The 21,370-nt window shown below is 46.9% G+C and overlaps 1 protein-coding gene across 1 annotated transcript in view; it reads left to right on the forward strand.

The window, feature by feature from the left end:
• LOC8043147 (AT-rich interactive domain-containing protein 2) overlaps positions 1–21,370 on the forward strand; it is an 83,842-nt gene that overhangs the window by 26,960 nt on the left and 35,512 nt on the right. The window contains 1 exon segment of the mRNA XM_029983890.4: positions 20,251–20,402. Within this exon segment, the coding sequence (XP_029839750.2) occupies positions 20,251–20,402 (152 nt within the window).

Genomic DNA, 21,370 nt, shown 5'->3' on the forward strand with positions numbered 1-21,370 from the left:
ACGACAATCTCGATGGTGTGCAATCTGCGTGTCGGAAGCGTTGTGGAAGCCTGTCGTCAGCACGTGCTCAGCAGCGGCGAACTCGGCGGTGGCCGGCAGTGAAATACCACCTATTGGTTCTTCGCGTTTTTGCGTTCAGCGAGTCACTCGGGAGCGAGCTTATACACCGGTGTGCAGACGACCAGCGGGCTGGTGCAGGACTTGGGAATGGGAAGTACGCGGTCCCTGCTTATGCTTGGTTTTGGATATTGCACTACCTTCAAGTTAAACTTAAAAAAGAAAAAAAAAAAAAAAAAAGGACAAACTTTTTGCGAAATTACGTTCGCGTGTCCAACTGCAAGTATGTACGCCTGGAATTCGAATCTTGCAAGGCGTGCGAAATCTTGCAACGCGTGCCAGGAGAAATCCCGGGGATTTCTCCCTGGCACGCGCGCATCACGAGATGAAAACGCGAGGCTTTTGCACATGGCAAAGCCTGGCGTTTTCGTCGTGGGATGCGCGTGCTGGGAAGAAATCCCCGGTATTTCTCCCTCCTGTGAATACCCCATTACGGCCGCACCCTGTACGCGGGCCACATAGGTTTGTGTAGAATACTTGCGATCATATACGCTTGATGGCACGGGTTCATCGGACTTTGCAGGTTCTCTGCTTCAACAGGAGGACATAGCTTAAGTAAAGCAACTTGATAAAGGCGTTTTTCACAAGTGCCGCCAGCCATTGTTGCGGAAATGCGCGGGACATTTGCCACGAGCGAGTTCTTCGCCGCCATTCGCTTCCAAGCGTCGCTCGAGAGACGGACCTTGTGCACTGGCGCATTTGTCGCAAAGGCAAACACATCGAGGGGCTTTAGGCCTATGTGCTGGGAAGAGAAGATTGCATTTTCAGCGATGATCAAAAATGATGACGTAGCGCGTCGCTGCTAATGCGTGTGAACGCGGCAGTGTTGCCAGATTAAGCTACATATAACCAAATTGGGCTACATTTTTTTCTAGTTGGCGTCAGACTTTCGTGGTTGGCTATGTGGCTATTTTGGGCTAATTCTAAGAACGCGGCGAACTTTTGTCGAACCTCAGGTTCGACGCCGAACTTTGAGGTTCGGCTAGTTAATTTTCAAACTTTTAATCCGTTTCGAAACAAAAAAGTTTCTCTTTTGGCTAGTCGAGGGAGGGAGAGGAAGGGGAAAGGCTTCAAACTTCTACAAACTTCGGGGTTTTCACATTGCGTAGTGAAGCAATGCTTGTAGCGTTCAATCGGTCTCCCTACAGCGCAGTGGAGCAAACCAAGCATATTGCACTATTACCACAGGCCCGGTAGCGCGCATTCAACCCGGACGCATATGGCTCTGCCCGGATGTAGACTGAACTTTCCAAATGCTGCTTCGGTGCCCATTGTGAGAATCCTTATGCACCCAGGTTTGTAAAAATGAGAAATCGGCTGTTTTACCGCTAAACAATTGACTACCTTCCAGTCGTTGCCCACCACAAGAAAGGACAACACAATCAGAAATAACGTGAACATGAATGGGTGACACTAATATTTTTCACAAAGAAAAAGAGACGGGGGGGGGGGGGGGGGGGATAATAGTAAGGAACTGAGATATTGGGGTTCTGGTTTGAAACACCCAAGGTTATGACTGTTCTGCTTCTGTATTTTGTTCTTTTATTGTATGATCATATCTCCCGGGCTTCACAATAAAGCTGTCTTTGTGTGTTTTGTACTTCTGAGAACCTACGAAGGAAGGGCCAGTTTTGTACGGATATTCATCCTTTGGAAGTTTTTCTTGAAAAGTTCTCAAGTAACATATTGTACACAAAAAGTGGTGCATCTGTGGGTTGAAACAGGAATTGTAACATGTGTTGTATGAGCGTGGTAAATTGTCAATATAGGGCTTAAAATTCATTGTTTTAGTCTTGGCTATATTTGGGCTCTATTTTTTTACGGCTTTGACTATATTTGGGCTATACCTCCCAGTCGTTTGGCGGTATTTTGGTGGGACCATCTGGCAACACTGGAACGCGGGAGGTTCCGGCGTTGTAGCACGCGTCGGGTCGCACCCGGGGGGGTGCTCGTGGAATTGGCCTGGTGGGGCGTTGAAGCGCATCATACTCGCGGACACCTTTCTGTGGCATTTCAGAATTGAAGAGAGTGCGTGCACAGCTCTAGGTTGAGCGCTCGAAATGCGCAAGCACACTTATACCTCTAGCTTCGACTTCATTAGAGCCACTAAACGAGCTATGCTTAGAGTATTGGCACGCCGTTCCCCCGATCTGCTAGGGGACGCCGCCATCTTGGTGCTTAGTGCAGAAAATATGCAACTGCGGACCGTCACAACTCAAAAAAAAAAAAAGAGAGAAGCGACTTTTACAGCTTCAGATTTGGTGTTGCGAAGCTCAGGTGATATCGCATTGCTCTGTCGCGTACTGTTTTTTTTTAAATTTTTTTTTAAACATTTTGGAAAACGGAAAAGCAGTTTCTTCAATTTTAGATGAAGCTTCAGATTACTGGCAAGCAATCATGATTTTAGACAAAGCTTCAGATTACTGGCAACACAACACGGACTCAAAAACTGAAATTTATTTATTTTCCCCTCCAGTCTCGGGGTATTGTCCAATATGTTAAACCTTCACCAGCTTGTTTGCGCCCCAACTTTTTGTTTATTTTGACGTGTGCGTCAAAATTAGACTGATCGTATAGAAATGGCATTTCTGCGAAGTGAACGTGAGTGTCCAGTGAATCGGGTAGCGCGACCGCAGAAGCTGTCTTTTTGTCCATATCTTGACTGTATCTGGTGGTCTTATCTGCTCAGATCCCGGTCAAGACGATAGGCGAACGATACGGACAAAGCACCGATTATTTTTTTTTGCTGTTGTCGCTGACAAACTGACGGGAGAAAATGGCGAAAAAGGGGGTGAGGATGGATTCCATGCTCTGGCGCATCGGCAGTCTCCCTGCGTCAGTGGTTGGGCTGTTCGAGGGAGAGGAGGCGACCCGGTCCGAAAGATGGAGGTCAATGGGCGGTGGAGGAGGGAGGCCGGGAGAGGGAAAAGACGAACCCGTGACCTTGAGACGTGGTGGGGGAAGGGCGTTGTGTCTGGCTCGAGGGGGCGTGGGGGGACTTCCCCGTGACGTCAGGATGTCGTCATCGATGATGCTGCCCCGTGACGTCGGGTCGCTCCCCTCGGGAGAGGAGGATGCCCTGCTTGGGGGGGCGTCGTCCGTTGGGGCGGGAAAGTAACGGGTTCGCTCAGGGGGGGGATGCGTTTTTCCGCGTGCCGGCAGGGACGACGCTGCTACCTGTTTTCTTCCGCCGCAAGTTCACCCTCGCTGGGGTGGTTAACGCTGCGAGGGAAGGGGGACGGGCTACGCGATTTTTAGTTGGCTCGCGGAGGGAAGCGAGTCTAGGAAGAGCACGGGCTTCCTGTTCGCCCAAATGTCACGTCGCTCGTTGATTTATTTCTTCGATTTATTTATAGGACATTGGCCACCGACGATTTTTTGAGGAGTGCGACAGAATCGGGACTTCTAGCATAGCGTACGCAAAGAATAGCGTCGTCGCCAATGCGCGTGCGCCGAACGCTAGCCGCGCTTTGTATGCCCTGTTTTAGCGTACGGTATTTTACGGAAATCGCACGCGTACGGAAAGTTTTTGCGCTCCTTTCGTGATGCGCCAGAAGTGGGCTAAACCGAATTGCGAGCGCGGTTAGAAAAAAAAGGCGGCTTCCAGGACGGCGGCTGCGGTCGCTTTGGCGGTCGTCGTATAAGGGCGACGTCGGCGGCATCCTCGCGACTGCGATTTTCAATACGGGACGACATTGCGCTTGTACGGAAGCTGCGCGTCACGAACGGGTTGGAAGACCGAGCGAGGTGGGCAACGATCGCCGGCAACTTGGCTGGTTGCGACGCGCGAACGTTTCTCGGCGAAGGAGATGAGTACACGATATATGAGGACGTTGCGTCCACTGACGACATCAACTGAATGTACCATGACGTCACGATTTCGACGCTGATTGATTAGTCCCGCGATTTTCCGAATCCCTTTCCGTCACGCTATTTACTATCGCGAAATTCAGAATAGTTATGGTGAAATAGGCCAATGAAAATGGTGCCAAATCCAACGTTCAGATGTACTCGCGCTTTTCAAAGTGCCGTGACGTGAGTGGCGAGGCAGGCTTTGCAGGTCGACCAGGCACAGTCGAAAGATGGAGTATGCCGAGCGTTTGTTTCGTGCTGCTGCCAGCTTCCAAAATATTCGTCCGGCACCACGAGACTGCTTGTAATCGGTTGGGAAGCAATTCTTTTAGTTCAAACAGGGAATTCCTGGCTGCCGCTTGCGTCTTTTTTTCATTGTTGGCAACGGAGTTTTTCGATTAGAAAAACACAGTCAGGATCGAAAATGGAAATACGATAATGTCGTGAAGAAAAAGTAGTTCTGATGAAGTATCCAAAAATGAAGCGTCCAAAACACAAGTCAAGATTAGCCAGTTCATATATTTTCGCGCCAAATATGTCGCAGCCGTATTTCTAGGAAATACATACGTCATAAAAAGTGTAAAAATTAATCTCTGTACTAAAAAAAAAAAAAAAAAAAAAAAAAGATATGGCTGTGTGCACTTGTACTCAAGGTGAAGCAATGCTACCAGACCTTGCGTAATGGAGGTTCATTTGCCGAGGAAGCCGGGGAGCCAAACTCCATTTCTTGTCGTCAGACAGACTCGAAAGTAGCCAATTTGGCGCAGACTGTAAACACCAGCGGCAACCCGGCCGCACTTGCGTACGAAGAAGCCGGCGTTTGTCCACACAAGGCGCGTGGCAATGCGCGTGCGCGGAAACCAAGTTGGGCAGAAGTGAGGCGACGACGGCGCAACTGCAGTGCTTGACGTTAGAGAGAGTTGCGTTGCGTGCAGCGTCAGGTCGGCACAGTCTGCCTCGAGGTAGTGTAGGCGTGCTTGAAAAGCGCTTGTACTTGCTGTAGACGTTTCATGTTAGCTAGCCCCGTGATTACGTTTGATTTAGGTTGTGTGTGTGTGCGCGCAAAGCTAGAGATTTTACGCTTGCATTTCCAGGCTTACAGATGAATCCGTATATTACGTCCGTTTTATTTTATTTTTTTTACGACGTTTGAGGAGTTTGGTCTCGCGTTAATGCAGTTTTTTGTTTCTGTTTTTGCGGATTATGCGGCGTTTTGGAAAGTGTCTTTTGTTTTTGTTTTTTTATTTGGGCGTACCTCTACGATCCTGGAACAGCTCGGAAAGGCCTCACCGTATAAATATATATTGCGATCCTACTTTATACTCGAGGGCTGGATATTTCGCGAATTTTGCGCAGCGTCGGCCCCGGAAATATTTCGCCCATTAATATTGGTTGCTACGTTATGTTATCAGCCGTAATTCTACTTTTTAACCGAAAAAAAGAAAAGCGTTGATAAGCGTTTGTCCGTCAGAAATGCAAAGTCGGTTGAGACCGAAAACTACCGCTGAGGATTCGCCGGCGTCAAAAACACGAAATCGGTTAAAACCGAAATCGGTTAAAAATGCTCCAGCTAGGACTGTTTTTTTTTTTCTCCAAATCCTCTTTTTCTTTTTTTTTTTTTACAAACTGAATTTTTTATTATTGCTTTTCACTGATATTTACTTTTTTTTTTTTCTTTCAGCGTCGGTTCGAAACAGACAGCCGAAATACCTCGACGTTAAAATAAATAAACACGGAATAACATTCGCCGATTTTCGTTATAAATATATACACCTTCGAGCGTTTTGCAGCACCTCCTAGAAAATGAGGCCGTAGCGCTATGGTGGCTAGAAAGGGGAAAAGAAAGGGGGGGGGGGGGGGGGGACGTAGTAGCGTGGATCAATCGAAATGTTACTACTACTCAGAATATAATTTTCAACGAGAGAGTAGAGTTGGTGGAGAGAATGGGTAAAAGGCTGTTGAAAACCACTTGACTGTAGCCTCAAAGCCCAAAAACTAATTTAACGCCGCATGTTCTAAAATGGCGAACATGCCATCGCTTCTAATGTGAGCAGGCTCGTTGGGTCGGATTTCTTAATTAAACTCCAGCTCGGAAAGGAAGCGATCGTGGTATTTTTTATATTCATAGCAACGTCATTTGAAATATATTTTGTTTTCGCTTCTGCCCGGGGCCTGCCATTACCGTTCCTAAGTCGTTCTTGTTCGCTCGCTTGTCGTGCCACAAATTCAGCCCGGTAGGAATCGATCGGAGCCGGTTGACGTCACTTCCGGGTCTGCGGAGGGGAGGAGTGTCCTCTTCCGGTTGCTGGAAGCGGGGTTGTTGCCAACCGCCGTCTCGAGTTCCGCCAAACTGCGCTGGCTTTCGCTAAATTTAAAAAAGGGCCATCCGACTTAATCGCAAATTTAAAATTTGCGGTGTGGTGATAGGTGACGAAAACGCACTCCCCTGAGCCTGTACGTATATTTTTTTCGGGGCTTTACAAGTAGGATTCCATTTTTTTTTCTGAGTTTATTTCTCGTGAAATTCGGAGGGTGCTTTGTGCCTAAAGTTTGGAATTGATCAGAGTTCATTTTTGTTAGATTCCCAATTTTTCAAGATTGGACATAAACATACCGTATTTTTGCGGGCTATAGTCCGCGAACTGTACGTGTTAAAAATTTAGGCTGTGCGGAGTTTACATGAATTTTGTTTTTCGAAATCGCTCATTACGACCTGACGGATTTAGTGAATGAAAGAGTATGTCAATGATGAGTTGTGTGTAATACGAGCTCCTTTGTGAGCTAAGAAAGCAGACACTTGTCAAAGTGTATGAGAAGATTTTCGTGTCGACTAAGCACCAGGTGCGGACTATGCACGTGACTATCTAAGCAGAAACTTATTTTGTACCCCAAATTCCCCCCGCGTACTATAGGCCCGGAAATTGCGTTTTGTATTAACCGGTAAGTGTAACCCTGCTCTAGATGTATAAGAACTCACGTGTACCACAAGACATTCGCGCCTTTGCCATTGCTAATATTCTAACTGTCCCAGGACGATGTTCGAAAAGGCCATATTAAAATCCCTGAACTCATTGACGTAGACGTTGGGAAGCTTGCTTTCTCCCTCCTATGAAATCTAAGAGTTATATAGCTTTAACGGTTACCCTTTTTTTTTTTGTGAGTATATTTAAATTTGGAAGGAATCTGGGAAGGGCTTTCCCTATGACCGGTGAACCTGTTCCTTTTCTTGGGTTCTTTTTTGCCGTCGCAACCTCCAAATTCAGAGTTTTTCGGATAAGTCTGGAACGAAGACATTTTTACCGGCGAGCGTTCTTCGGATTTTATCGGATTTGTCCGAAAACACGAGACGCTACTTAGAGCAACACACGCACACTCGGGAGAGTGCAATCGGAACAAGGTCTCGATAGCAGCCGAGTTTGAGTCCTTGAGACGGTCGGTTGCGTTGTCTTTGTTGTGTGTGTTGTCAGCGGCGTCGTACGCGTTCCTCCAGAAACGGTAACGCCGTTTTTTTTGTTTTGTTTTTTTTGTTTCCTCGAATACGTAACGAGTTCTCGTTCTAGTTCCACCTATACGAGGATGGAATGGGGAGCGTTCCTCCTGAAAGGAACAACACCGCTCCGTACAACACTGCAAGACTTGTTTGCTGCGCCAGTTGGTTCACAGACGACGAACACGGAGTGGATGGGCAAGAAGGACAAGTGTCCATGTCCACTGCTTCGAGTTGGTCTTCTGGTTGCGAGTACACGTTTACTCGGTACAACGCTGGGTTGTCAGTCTCCGGACTGTTCATTATAAATCATAATCGACCTTCTCGAAGCTCGTATTTGCGCCGCCCCCCCCCCCCCCCCCCCCCCTCTCTTGTATTTGTTTTTATGTGTCTGGTTGCTTCGTTAACGTTATGCCTGTGGAGTTGTGCGAAACTTTTTGTCGGTTTTATTTGTTGTTGCCGGCTTTTGACTTGGTCACACATCGAATTCGATGTCTGACTAAAGTTCGACAAAAATATAAATGTTATGTAACATGCGAGAAAAAAAAAAAAAAAAAGGCAAGCGGGCATCGTTTTGTGCAATTTTTTTAAGGAAGCAAGTAAAATATGTTTTTCTTGTTGCATAAAACATGGTTTGTTCTTTAGAATTTGAAGCGGGCTATTGTATAAATAATTTCCCCCGATGTTCCGAACGTTTTGTAGAAGTTGGGCAGCTGTTCGAGAAGTCGGAACTTTTGTCGAAGGTTTGCCAAACGTTCGAAGGTTCGTCGAATATTGAGTTGGACGAAAGTTCGCAACGTTCTTCCTCGTCACTGCTCTCTTTCTTCTCCGAGCTTTCGCCTGTACGAAGAGAATGAAAGGACTTCCTCGAAGTTCTCCTTCCTTAACCCGAGGGTCCGCCCACGGCGGCGGTATCCTTGGGATCGATCAAGCTGCGCTGCTTCCGCTCCCGGGATTACGTAGCTGAATAAACATTTCGCATTATTAGGCTGCGGAACACCGGTAGCCCGTGGCCTCCGTTGCAGCTCAAGGGCGCCGCGGTTCGATTGTGAGCGACCGGGGGACGCGCCGCTCTCGAGGGAAACTGGTTGTCAGACGCCACTCGCACCACGGTGTTTCTGCCCGTACCAAGTGTACGGGGGGGCATCGAAGAATGTCAGGTTTTCGCCCTCTTGCGAGCGCAATCCATCCATTTTCATCGAGCCTTTTCTTTCCACCACGCGGTGCCCAGCCATGAATCGCTGAGCACCGCGTGGAACAAGAGGATTTTGAGGGAGAACCTCGTTGTGAAAGTGCAATTCAGTATAGAGCTTTTTTTATTTTCCTCATCAGTGAACGATGTTTAACTTCGCTTTACTGCGTGCCCAAACCTATGTCGCGCGGCAGGGGTGTAACGACGAGCGACGAATCTAAGCGAAACAACAATTGAACGCTAGTATACTGTTAATAGGCCAGCCCTGACCCCGTCGTGTAACTTTACGAGTGGTTAAAACAAGCACAACGTAAAAAATCACGGACGCAAGCTGTGATTCTTTTTTTTTTTTTTTTTTCTTTTTACGCTGGGCACAGTTCCTCTCTGGCTTCCGCCTATTTTCAAACGTTCGAGCGCGCGGCTGACGTTTTGAACGCCAGAACGAGTGTCTTCGCACCTAGGCGCCGCGGAGAGAGCAAAACGGAACTTGTTTATTGTGGATCGGTCTGTAATTACTTGGCCTTTACTTCGTTTCTCCCGTCTACATCTAAAGGATAGTTACAGATCCAGTGGTACTGCGCAGTTCCTGCCGACTCTTTTGATCTTTGAGATGCCCTTCGTTCGTTTGGCACGCCCATTCCTCCTGCAAAAAAGCGCCGATGCCTTCAGCACTGGCTGACCAATCATTTTGTCTTCGTGATTGAGAAATGTTCCGAGCTACTTGTTACGTTAGGATTGTTCGTAATATTTGCTCTTATAATCAAGCGCGGAGAAAAAGCGCACCCGCCTAAACCCCGTAGGAATGCATAACCGGAAGTCAGTTTTACTCTGGTCGGCTGTTTGCTTTTATTTGCGATAGCACACTAGCGCCAGCCGAACCTCTAGTGTACTTTATATCGGGGAGTTCCCGTTGTAGCATCAGACGGTTTCTGGAGCCATGCCACGCTCGTGGGATGCTTTTTAACCCAAGAATCTTAAACGCTTTTTTTTTTTTTTAACTAGGTGGAGTTAATTTGTTGCTTTACCCTTTTAGGGAGTCGGGACACAACCCAAAGAGGAGTCGGGAAACACCATAAAGGGGCGTCTTTGGATTTCCGCTGTACACCATACAATTTGTTTGTGGTTCTAAAATAAAAGAAAACAAAACAATTTTTTTTAATAGCACAAATTATTAGATTAGACAGTGTAGTGTGAAAGTTTCACAGGGGCAGGAAACACAAGCGAGTCTTCATTCCACTCACGAAATCACCGCGACCATGAATCATCTCCGCCTTTTCCCCCGCTATCGAGCGGTCCGATCCGAAGCCGTGTTTACTCAGCATAGATTCGCGATTTCTCCGCTCTTGGCGAAACCCGAATGCTCAGTTGGCAACACTAGCTAGCGCCGTTTGTCGTCTGCTAACTCGATGTTTCCCTGGTTTCGCTTTTGGAGCTGGATTCTGCCGTGCTTGCGTGCGCGAGACGACGTGGGCGAGGGCGAGGCATGTTTGATCGATCAGGTTCTCTTTCGCCTTGACTGAGGTAACGATCGACGAAAACATATGAACTGGCAGAAATGAAGGGCTCGGAGGAGGAGCGCCGCGGCCGTTATCTACCGGTGTATCGAGGGCACGGATGGCCGTTAATTTCTCTGGCGGGGGGAGGGCACGGGACGGGCGGCCATTTTGGATATCGACCGGCTCGTTTCCGTCCGCTGAGGATGACGGACGAGCGTTGACGCGGCGCGAGCGTCGTGGGGGGTAAGAAACACGTTCCGGTCGAAGGCGAATCCTCCGAATCGGACGCTGGCTGCCGTGAGCTCTTGCTGTGACTTGGAGGCATGCTCCTCGGCGCGCGCCAGCAGCCTTACCGGGTCCGCGGTTGCCCGCGGTAGCGCATGCTAAATTTGCGTTGCGATAGCTGTTGGGGGCTCTTCCCACCACTGGAAATGACATTCACTGTAGCTGCTGATGTTATAGTTGGCGTATTAGGGCGTGGGGTGTCCGTTGTCAGTGTTGCGAAATTCTCGAAAAAGATCGCCCGCCTCCCGCGAAATTCCGGACGCCGACTGCTAGCATTCTCTGGCAGTGATGGAGGTGGTCTGCTCCATCTTGCACAGAAATGCCATTTTTGCGAAGAATTGCACCACGCCTGCGCCGGTGGGCTTAAAACGAAGGAGATAAAAATGTTTTATTGGTGGTCGGTTTTAATATTCGGGAAAGTAAAAGGAAAGGAAAAGTGTACAAATATTTATTTCGCAGTATCTCTGCTCACCGTATAGTTTGTTTTGCCTCAGGTCAGAGCACAGTCGAATGTTCAAAGACATACAGCTGCAAACACACAAACTTGAAGTGCAAGTCACTGACCATTCATTGCACTTAATTGATTTAACTGATGAAAGAACACACAGAAAGATTGCGAATCCAGGATGTGGTGCTTTTGGTGCTGTTTGATCGGTCCCATTGGCTCATAGTAGCGTCGGCTGCCCTTTGACTTAAAATGAAGTGAAGTATAGAGATTGCTCAACAACCTCGCTTTCCTCGTCATCGTCTGATTTGTAGACAATGTTGGGACCTGAAAGGGATGGCAGCTACTGGGTTAATACAGAACCGAGGTCTTTTACTCCCTATGAGACAGCTTCATTATCATGTCTGCCACATGCTACAGTCACGCCGTACTTGCGCTGCTTGCGTCAACCTTTACCAGCTTATGTCAGCACGCGTGCTTTAAGCTTCACCCCTTTTGCGCCGAAGTGCTAGCAACTGACATGGGTGAGCGCCTTGGTTAGTATGATAGGCTCGGAAATTAGGCTCAACACTATTACAAGTCTTCCTTGTCTGGTCTTCGTGGTAAGTTGGTCTCATATATAAAAAGAAACTGCGCCGAGAAAGAGAAAAACAGACCACCACCACCATGGGTCTATATTAGAATCAGAATGGTAGTCCAGGTTGTTCTTGTGCAGCTGTCGATAGAAAGCGCAGCAAACTGTTACTTTGCTCTGGTTCCAACTCTGCTAAAAAGCAGTGTTGGTGGTTTTTGTAGTTTAAAGTACTACAGTTGAGCTTGGTAGGTTCATAAAACTTGGGGGACACATTTTTATTAGTAAGCATGCTAGCAGATGGGCTGGTTTTTACAGGCCTCTTAGAGAAATCATATTTACAAGTTAAATAAACTACCGGTTATCAAAGTGGGAAGGGAGAGAGTGGGCAGAGCCCCATTTCTAAAAAGGAGGGTCTGTGTTTGTTTTGTGCCCAATCTATTATCACGAAAGGTAATGTGTAATAGGCTCCAGTATCAAAAGTGGAACCCACAATCATTATCAAAGACAAACTCGTTTAGCAATAGAATCACTTTTTCATTTTCAAGCGATCTGCTAGCAAATGTTATCATCTGCTCCAAAAGCGTCAGTGGCAAATCCAAACCGATATTTTGCCTGCCACAGAACCTGCTACAAAAGGTGAAATGCTACTTCCTTCACCGCCCTGGAAAAACGCAAAGATAGAGCCGATAGCAAAATGCCAAGAGCTCGTACCGGTAGACTGCTCCGGACCAAAAAAAGAAAAAGAAGGAAGTGTTTGGAACAAAATGGCTAGATGCCCATTTTGTTTCTAATGCTTTTGTTCATGCACCCCACGGTGCAGGAATGCGATGCGGATGCTTGATGACTTAGGCACGACGTGTCGCAGCTATCGCTGTGTCCGTACTGCGGACGAATGCAGGACTGCTCATTTTATCGAAATGCGACGTACGAAACCTAACTACACACAAAAGATATTTGCGTCTCGAAACCTGGCATTTTTGAAGCTGGAGAGTGGGGAAACAGGTGCAGGACAACACGAATCTCCACTCTCCAGTGTAAAAAATGTTGATTCCTGACCAGCTTGCCTGTGCCCTTGCATTAACTTCATCGAAATTTAGCTTTTTGTGTGTTTGAAAGTTGTTTGCCGACTGAGAGTTGGTGTGTCGAGGCACACCACCTAGAAGGCGAGGCCTGCATGGCATGATGGCCATGGCAATGCAGGAACCCGGAATATTGCTGAGATGGGTACCTGAGGCACATATTCATTACTATTAGTTGGAGCCATAAACCAGAGGCCAGATTCACGAAACGATTGTATGCCAAAAATGTGCTTACAACAAAACGTAAGAACAAATTTGTATTCATGAAACAAAATTATTGTAACTTTTGTGCAGGCTGCGATGGAATCCTACGACAGCTCCGGAGCTGTCTTATGCACTTTTTTGCTATCAAATCAACATGGCCCAACGGACATTTATTTTTCTACGCGCTCTTCTTGCGTGTCTTGACTTCAAGTAGCAAGAGAAAAGAAAAGTACTTGAAACTGACTATGACGAACATGAACGCTGGATCCACAAGCACCCAGGAAAAGTTACATCGGCAACGATCCCAACGACCAAGCAAGGTCGGCAGAATATAGGCCTAGCAGGCACTCCAACCTGCTCAGACGGTCCTTGGCGAAGACCGTCTGCCCACGACCGGCTGGCTTGCTGAGTGTAATATGCCCGTGCAACCCTTGTGAACCCTTCCCGTACCAATGGTTTGATTGCTGAACTCAATTTTTGATTAAGAGGTCAATCTCTTCCCCTTGTCATCTCCTTGTTTTCCGAGGTGACGAACGCGCTGTCGTCGAAAAGGGACTCTCATCGATTCTATCTCCTTGTTTTGTGTGATATAGAGCCTAAATAAACACCGTATGGATTACCTTCGCAGCACAATATGTACACTTTGTTATTCATATGCCATTTTTATTCTGACACGGCGATACGTCACTGTTGAACTATAACAGTTTTATGGATTACCTTCGCAACACGGTATGTGCACTTTGTTATTCATATGCCATTTTTATTCTGACTCAACCGTACGTCACTGTCGAACTATAACAGCGATGCCGGCCCAACCTCTTTGCCGTGTGTCACGTCAGTATCGAATTGCAATCGTAGGAGTCGTAAAAGATCGGTCCCGATGCGCTTACCAAGGCGCGGTCTAACAGCGTGAATCCAGCACTTCGACCAAATGTGCACATCCGCTCTGAGTGTGAACAGGTATTTACGTGGCTCTTGCTGACACTCTCGTAGTTCAAACATATCTTTTTTAACTTTGCCTCGTACCTGCATCTCCGAGGCCGCAAAAAAACGCCGCAGCGATTTGTTTCTATCTACACCACTTTGCAAACGACTGGCACGGGCCGTCTTCTTTTAGCAACGATAGACAGTTTTAGTGGACCGTACGCTATAGCTTTGCGTACGCAAGGAAATTGCGGGTCGTGAGTGCGCCTGCTCAGAACGCAGTAGAAGGACTAGCGTATTGCGTGCGCACGCAACGCTGGGGCTGTTGCGTTGCGGGTTAGCGGGCCTTGCGGGAAGCTCTCGAGAGATCTCGGGCCCAACGAGAGTGCCATTTCCAAGATGGCGGTTACCTTGACTGGCCCAGCAAGGGCGTCATGGTGTTCTCTACGTTCTGTGTTACGCGAACGGTGAAATAACGTGGTGGTCAGCACGGCACTTCTTTCCGGGACGTACCGCGGTCGAATCAGATCGCCATGCAGCTGAAAGAGTGCACAGTGAAAGTGCTCACCGCTCGAATTGTGCGTCAATGCTGCGATCTGCTCGACGCTAGGCCTGTAGGGAGTATTCACTGGCGGCCATAGCCGTGTGCGCAAATGCTGAGCGCGTGCGGATGACAAGCTTCCACAGTTCTTTTGTAACGTGTATTCCGCACCGTCAGGATTGCCGGTCTTAGCAGCCTATTAATGTGAGCTCATTCTGAGCTTGCGCTCTCAACAGCACCCTCAAATATGGCGTCCAGTTAATGCCCCCTATTCGCTCAGTTCATCGTCGACGAACGAACGACTCTTCAAAAAATCGCCGAAGTTCTCGCTACGCACTGGACTTCAGTAGGTCATGGATTTCATTCCGCGATAGCATTGATGAACGGTGGCATTTCCACGGGACTAGTGACGGAGGCTCCGTGATCGAATTTGGCTACGCACCCGTACTCGTAGCCTCTGTACCCCGCAGAAAAGCACGCTGGACGAGGCAGCTGCGGCTTGGTTTGACTTTAAATAAAATGATTGGACACGTTTTCATTTGCAGTATTCGTTTTCAGGAGCATGCTGGCGGAATTCTGCGACTCTAGCAAATTTAACCAAGATCATGCGAGGTGTTCACTCGGAAACGTAACGCACAACTAAAATCGGTCCGAGCAGGTCGTTTTTAGCGCAAGTTTTACTATTGCGTATTGCCTACGTAAGAGCCAGCAGCAAAACTATCTAATGGCAGTTGTGTTGACTTTGTGGCGACCGAGTTCGTAGCAGCCAACAGAGGTGGTTATACCGGCCTCAGCATTTGAGTGCGTTTAAATCATATTAGCGTTGGCATATCACTGCACGGACACGAACCTTAGACAAGCGATGGCGGAAAAGCTGCCTATGTTTTTTACTAGAAATTCACGTGCTCCGAACTGCTCCGAGCCATGCCGAGCTCTCAGATTGGTTATTCATGTTGCCGAAGACGTCGTCACCATAGCAACAGCATTGGAAGTTCTAGTTTTTCCGTACGACAATGTCACTTTCCTCCTCTCACTTGAAAACGCGTTTGTGAATATCGATTTCTCCTCTTCTTACGACGTTTTTAACTTAAAAGCTTCTTAGCTAAGCTGTCGTAAACTACGAAGCTCTTTGTGAATTTGGCCTCAGTTGGTCAGTCTCGTCTTTCTAGCCAGACAGATGTCAGACATGTTTTTGTTTGAATGGTCTTCAATGAAATATGTTTGAATTATAAAACATATAACCGATTACGACCAGCGAAACATCAAAAACGCTTGATTTAAAAAATCTTTGAATGTGCACCACCATCATGGGACATTTAATGATTTATTTATTTATTTGTTTATTCAGGCTCCTTTAAAGGCCTCCTGGAGGGCAGTACATGGGGGCGGGGGAGGGATCTTAATGGTGTTTCCACTATCGAGACAACACGGTTCAGGTGTGTAAAAATATGTAGTAAAACTCTGCGTAACTACCCTTGGGAAAGACAGTCGCCATCAAAACATCCAGAAACAATATGTGCATTACTAAAATTCCACCTTATGATGAAGAAAAAAGGGCTGCTAGTTCTCTGCCATAGGCTTTAGAGTTTTTATGTGATACGATGAAGTCTGGCAGGTCGTTCCAGTCAACGATCATCTGGGAAAAGGAGTGGTTAGATAAGCTAGTTCTCCGGATAAACGGGCGGTTGTAAAAGAATTGCCGTGAGCTGCTGATCTGCCAAAGAGGTGAATTAGCTTGGTAATTCACCTCTTTGGCCTATGCAATCCATTTTACTGCCCAAGGAACATGTTTGTATTAAAAAGCAAAAATTAAATATTTTTTAACATTTTTTTTATTGCAATGTTTATTGCTTGCATCATTTTATCACTTCCCATCTTTGTCTTCTTTTGCTGGGTGCCTCCTGGCCTTTAAGCGAGGACCATCCACATACCCAGCTCAGGAAACGACGCCATTCGGGGCAATCTGCTCTACCGGCTATCTTTCTCTTCCTGGAAAACTACCGGTTTTTATGCTTGCGAGTTTGAACAGGTGGTGTTTCAAGAGGAGGCTGTCTTTTTTTTTCTTTCAATATTTGAACTCTATTATTTTGCACCTGGCAGGAAAAGAAAAAGGGGGGGGGGGGGGGCAAATCTTTTGTTTTGTAGTTTCATAATTTTATGCCTTCTTTCCTTTGCTTGTGTCGCTTTGTTTGCTTGGATCTGGAGACTGTTTGTTGATGAGGTACCATGAATATGCGCAGATGTCCGTGTATTCTTATCCGTGCTCTATCAGCAGCTGTTTTGATGCATTCGAGGTTTGGTTTTCTGCTTGGTGCGTGATGTTTGTTCTTCAAGACGTAGCCCACAGCAAAACTGTGCTAACTTGTGCCTTTGGGGGCTCTTAATTTGCACAAATTTGGTATCTGAGAGTATTCAGTGCTGACACATGATTTGGTGGCTGTGCTGTATAAAATTACTAACCATTTGCATGAAGGGGAGGTGCAACAGACAGTTAAAAAGATGAAGCCTGTATCCTGGAAGTGTTACCTGTCCTTCCCAGACACGCTTTTATAAATGCCTGTTTATTTTATACAACCCTGTTTGTTTGTTTTAGTCCTATGTTGCTTTGGATGGTTAGTTTCAAAAGTGATCTGAAAAGTTGGGCTTGCAAAAGTATTTGTGGGTGGCACCCCTTAAACTTATTGTTTGTGAAATTTGTTTGAATTTGGTACTGAAGGAGATAAAATATTAACTTTGTTATCTCTGGTAGTGCAGCAGATAAGGCATTACATTTGTTTGTCTTTGGTACTGCAGTAAGTAAACTATGATTGTAATTAGTGGTGTTGTGCGTCCTGCTGTCTTTTCTGAGGTGCTGGTGCCTGAGGCTTGGGCATCGTTTCGAGGTGTTCTCTGCTGGTTATCCAGTTCAAGTGTGGCAACTTGCTTTTGATATTTTTTGCTGCCTTCCCTCGGGAGGTTCAGATAAGAATGATATTGAGGGTTGACTGGTTTGAAATAAAAACATTTTGTCCAGTAAATGCATTCCAATTATAGTGTTTGTTTAGGCTTTACAGATTTGTTAAGAAAAAAAAGAAAAGCTGAAGGTGACACTAATGCAGTCTGTGCAGGTGAGTTACGTGACTGGGGAATACAATGTACGAGGCTAATTGTCACAATGCAATGATGTGATTGCTGCACCAATTGCGCCATACTGCGCCAAGGGGCTAACCCTGCTACATCCTGATACATTTTGCCAAAATATGGGTAATCTGCACCAAGGCTGCGCCAAATTCTAATTTCGGTCGTCTTTCAAAAACAAAACTAAGTCTAGCGTGCCAGGTACCAGCCATGCTGTCGTGTTGTGAACCGAAACCAAGTTTTTGCACGGCGGGAGTTACTTCGTGAGCTGATGCACTCGTTCCTGAAAGCAACGACTGTGAGAAAACTATATTCGGTCCCTGCCTTCCAGTTACCGTGGTCGTGCGATGTCGGGTGTTGCTGTCCCCATGTCGCTGAAGATATGGTGCTTTCCAAGATGAAAGGAATTAAGTACCGCCGCATGTTCATCAGCATTCCGGTTTTTGTTTAAATCATACGTTATTACAAAAATTCCTCTCTAACTCAAAGTGTTGATTACCTAGGTTTCTCTTAGTGGGCTTTCTTTCGAGAGGGACCCCGGTACATGAAAAAACTGGCAGCCACAGAAAGTTGAAGAGAAGCGAGCTAAAGCAAAGAAGGCAGTGTCGGCACGCTAAACCCGCACAGTGCGCTTGTTTGTCTCGAGTTCAGTTGTTGCAGAAAGCGCTCTGGGAACGTTTTGACCCTGGCTCGCAATGTCTTGCATTAATGCGCTAAGGATTTTTTTTTTTTTTTGGTGTGTGCATGTGTGTATTTCGCATTTGTACCTCGTTTGCCGGCCTTGTAAGCACGCGCCGCTGGACTGTTTTTTGTCATATGCTTGACAGTTACATTTTGCGGACAATTTCGGGAACCAGTTGGCGACGGAGCGGAGTGGCATGATTTCGGTTTCGATCGAACAGCCGTTGTCTCCGCTCGCGCAACTGCGAGCCTGCCGAAGTTGCCCTTACGTGCTTGCGAACATGATAGCACGACAGAGGCACCAGCCTGGACGCTTGCAATTTATTGTTTTACGTTTGCTTATTTTTGATGGAAATCTGGCACGTTGGGAACCAGTAAAACGGTGGCAAGCGTTTTTTTTTTGAAGGGCTCATTAATTTTTACAGCACTGTAAACTTGTGGGATGGCTCGGCAGTAGAAACACAAGCAGCAAGTTCCGTCACAACACGTCGCATCAGAACACAACACAAAAGATTTGTTCTTGTCCTTCGTCCCTCTTGTTCCCCTTCTCAAGGGATTATTTTCGTCATCCTTGTCCAGCTGGCTTGCACCTTTGTATTTAATTGCATTATAATCATAACCACAAATTGTTCTTTGTTTGTACAGCACTTAAAACCAATATTTTTATTTTCCTAAAAATATCTGCTCCAAAAGCCCCTTTTGCTGCTTCGAAACACTGTCTTGGCTGCTCCAAAAGCCACTTTTGCTGCTCCAAAAACCTGTTTTGGTTGCTCTAAGGCCACATTTGCTGCTCCAAAACACTGTTTTGGCTGCTCTGAAAGGCGCTCCAAAATGGCTTAGGCCAATCACATCACTGCAGTGTTAATTGCTGTATTATGTTAATCAGAAACTTGCAGAGCGTCATTGAAGACTAGTATAGTAAATCGGTCGCATTGGATGCCACTTGTGCATCAGGAGCAATGCTACTGGTGCGATAATGCACCCATCTGGTTTTTCCATCTCTTATCATCAGCGTGTTCTCACCAACAGCCTTGTGTCTCACTGCCTGTTGCAGTATCAATAACTTTAGTGCACTGCTGCTCATCCCACGAGCTCAATCTTCTCCGAAAATTACCGATTAAGTAGTTTCTGATGACGCTCTGCAAGATTATAATTGGAACCATATGTTTATTTCCAATAATTAAAAACTTCATTAACAAATATTATTTATTTTTGCTTGTTGCGACAATTAGCCCGCTGTATTATTTCCCCCTGGCCGTATGACTCACCAGCACAGACTGCAATAGTGTAGTTTTCACGACTTTACTAAAACATCTGTAAGGCAAAAAAAGAAAAACTCCTGTAGATAAGAATTGCTTTCAACGTTCATTCAGAGCCACTAAAAAGTTTTCGCACGCCATGATCAGCTCAGGCTGGGGGTAAAGCAACTTATCATCCGCCACGAACAACATTTGTGACGGTGCGGGAGGGGTCTGGCAAACTGTCGCTGTCAGCATGCGCTTAACCGCAGAGTGCACAGCTATGGCCGTTAATGAATACTACGTATAGCAACATTTGCAATTTCAGGCACCAAAGCAGCCGGTCACAGGTGAAAATTCTAGAGTCGAGATTGCACAACGAACAGTCTGCTGTATGAGCGAGCGAAGAATACCTGTGCATTGGTTTGGCGTATGTAAGAACACATTTTCCCGAATGAATCTATCCTGAATATTGCGCGAGTAATAGTTACGCGTGATTGTAGCTGAAAAGGAAAATTTTAGAATGAAAACGCAGAGCAAGCAGTGTGCCGATGAAAGACATTGGTGCTGCATTCAAAAACACATTGTACCCAATAAGTGTATAGTGAATACTGTATTTTCTGGACTAGACTCTACGGGCTACAGACGATTAAAAGTTTAATTTTTACGCGGTGCAGACTATGCAAGGATTTGTTTGTCTAGATTGTCAATTCGGACGAAATGCGATGAATGTTGCGAGTAACAGTGTACGTTAATGTCGATCTGTGCATGCTACCAGCTTCTTTGTGACCCGACAAAGCAGGCGTTTGTCAAGGTGTGCAGTGTACGGGAATTTTTTCGATTGCGGGCTAGGCAGCAGCTGTGGGCTTTGGTCCGAAAAATGCGGTATACGTAAGCTTTCCACAAAGTGTTAATTTGGGGCCAATGGTCACAGTCGTAGGGGAGTAAGATCATTCTAGAACGTGATTATGAAGCAATAATCAAGGTAGAAGATACAGTGTGTGTGTCCGTTTTGCAGGTACCTGAGCCTCTTTGAGAAGGTGCACTTCCTGGGCGAAGATGCGGACGAGGAAGGGGAGCCGAGCTCGGACGCTCGCAACCGCAAGTCCAACGCCTCGGTGCTGGTCCAGGTGCCCATGTTCTACAACCGTGCACAGCATGATATCCCCGGTGGGTGAAACAAAGCCTTTTCTTGCGGCGTCCCACTCGGGCCGCTTCGTAGCCGCTGTCGGAACGAGCATGGCAGGGCGCGTCTTTCGGACGCCCAAAGACGGCGAAAGGCCTTCTGCCGTCCTCTGGCTGCGCGCACGCGCGCTCGAGATGCACGAGACGAAGCGTGGTTGAAGGTAGAAAGCTCGTGCTTGAGGCAGGGCAACCGAAGCTCCTCCCTGCAGTTTTCACCTTGTCTGTGACCATGGCGGACGAATCGCCTGCTAACAATATCTTGGCTCGCCCCGCGAGAGTCGAATTAACTGTAGCTTTCACTCTCATGATGAGCAAGCTCGCACCCCTGAACTGTCCAGCTTCCAGTTTGTGCTAACACCTCTGTTAAGAAGTTTACAGATTGCTGCTATGTTCCCGTTTTGGGAAGTGTTGGATGGGGTTTGGGGGAGGGGGGGGGGGGATTTTACTGCGGTGGTGGTGAAATTGCTTACAAGCTCTCACACACCGACACGAGGCGCACTCTGTTTACAAACACGACAGGAGAGCTGCGCATGCGAAGGAGGGGTGCGGGCAAAAGCTACCGCTCTCGCCGCATTTTCCCCATTGCGATGCGGGCTGTGCGCTCATTAACTGAACTGCAGCGTTTTTAGCTTTTTTTTTTGTGTCTCATTCTGTTATTTGTTATGTCGGACTATCAGCGCTCACTGCCAGAGCTTGAGCAGCAGCGATACGGCGAAGAACTGTGTGTTGACGGCGTCGCCTTCGAGGATACCTTCGCCGTGAGCAAGGAGCGCTAGTGCTCCGATGCCAAATCTGCTTGGTTGCTGCTGCCAACCTTGGTGGCTCACGTTGTCGTCTGCCTGGTCTTTTCGCCGAGCTAATTTATGGCCGACCTGGTGCCAGCGTACAAGTCTCTCGAGGCATACAACTACTTTGAGTCTAGTAAGAACTGGTTGAGCGCTATGCGTGCGAAT

Source organism: Ixodes scapularis, unplaced genomic scaffold (genome assembly GCF_016920785.2).
Source record: "Ixodes scapularis isolate PalLabHiFi unplaced genomic scaffold, ASM1692078v2 PGA_scaffold4__175_contigs__length_147842914, whole genome shotgun sequence".
Lineage (NCBI taxonomy): Eukaryota > Metazoa > Arthropoda > Arachnida > Ixodida > Ixodidae > Ixodes > Ixodes scapularis.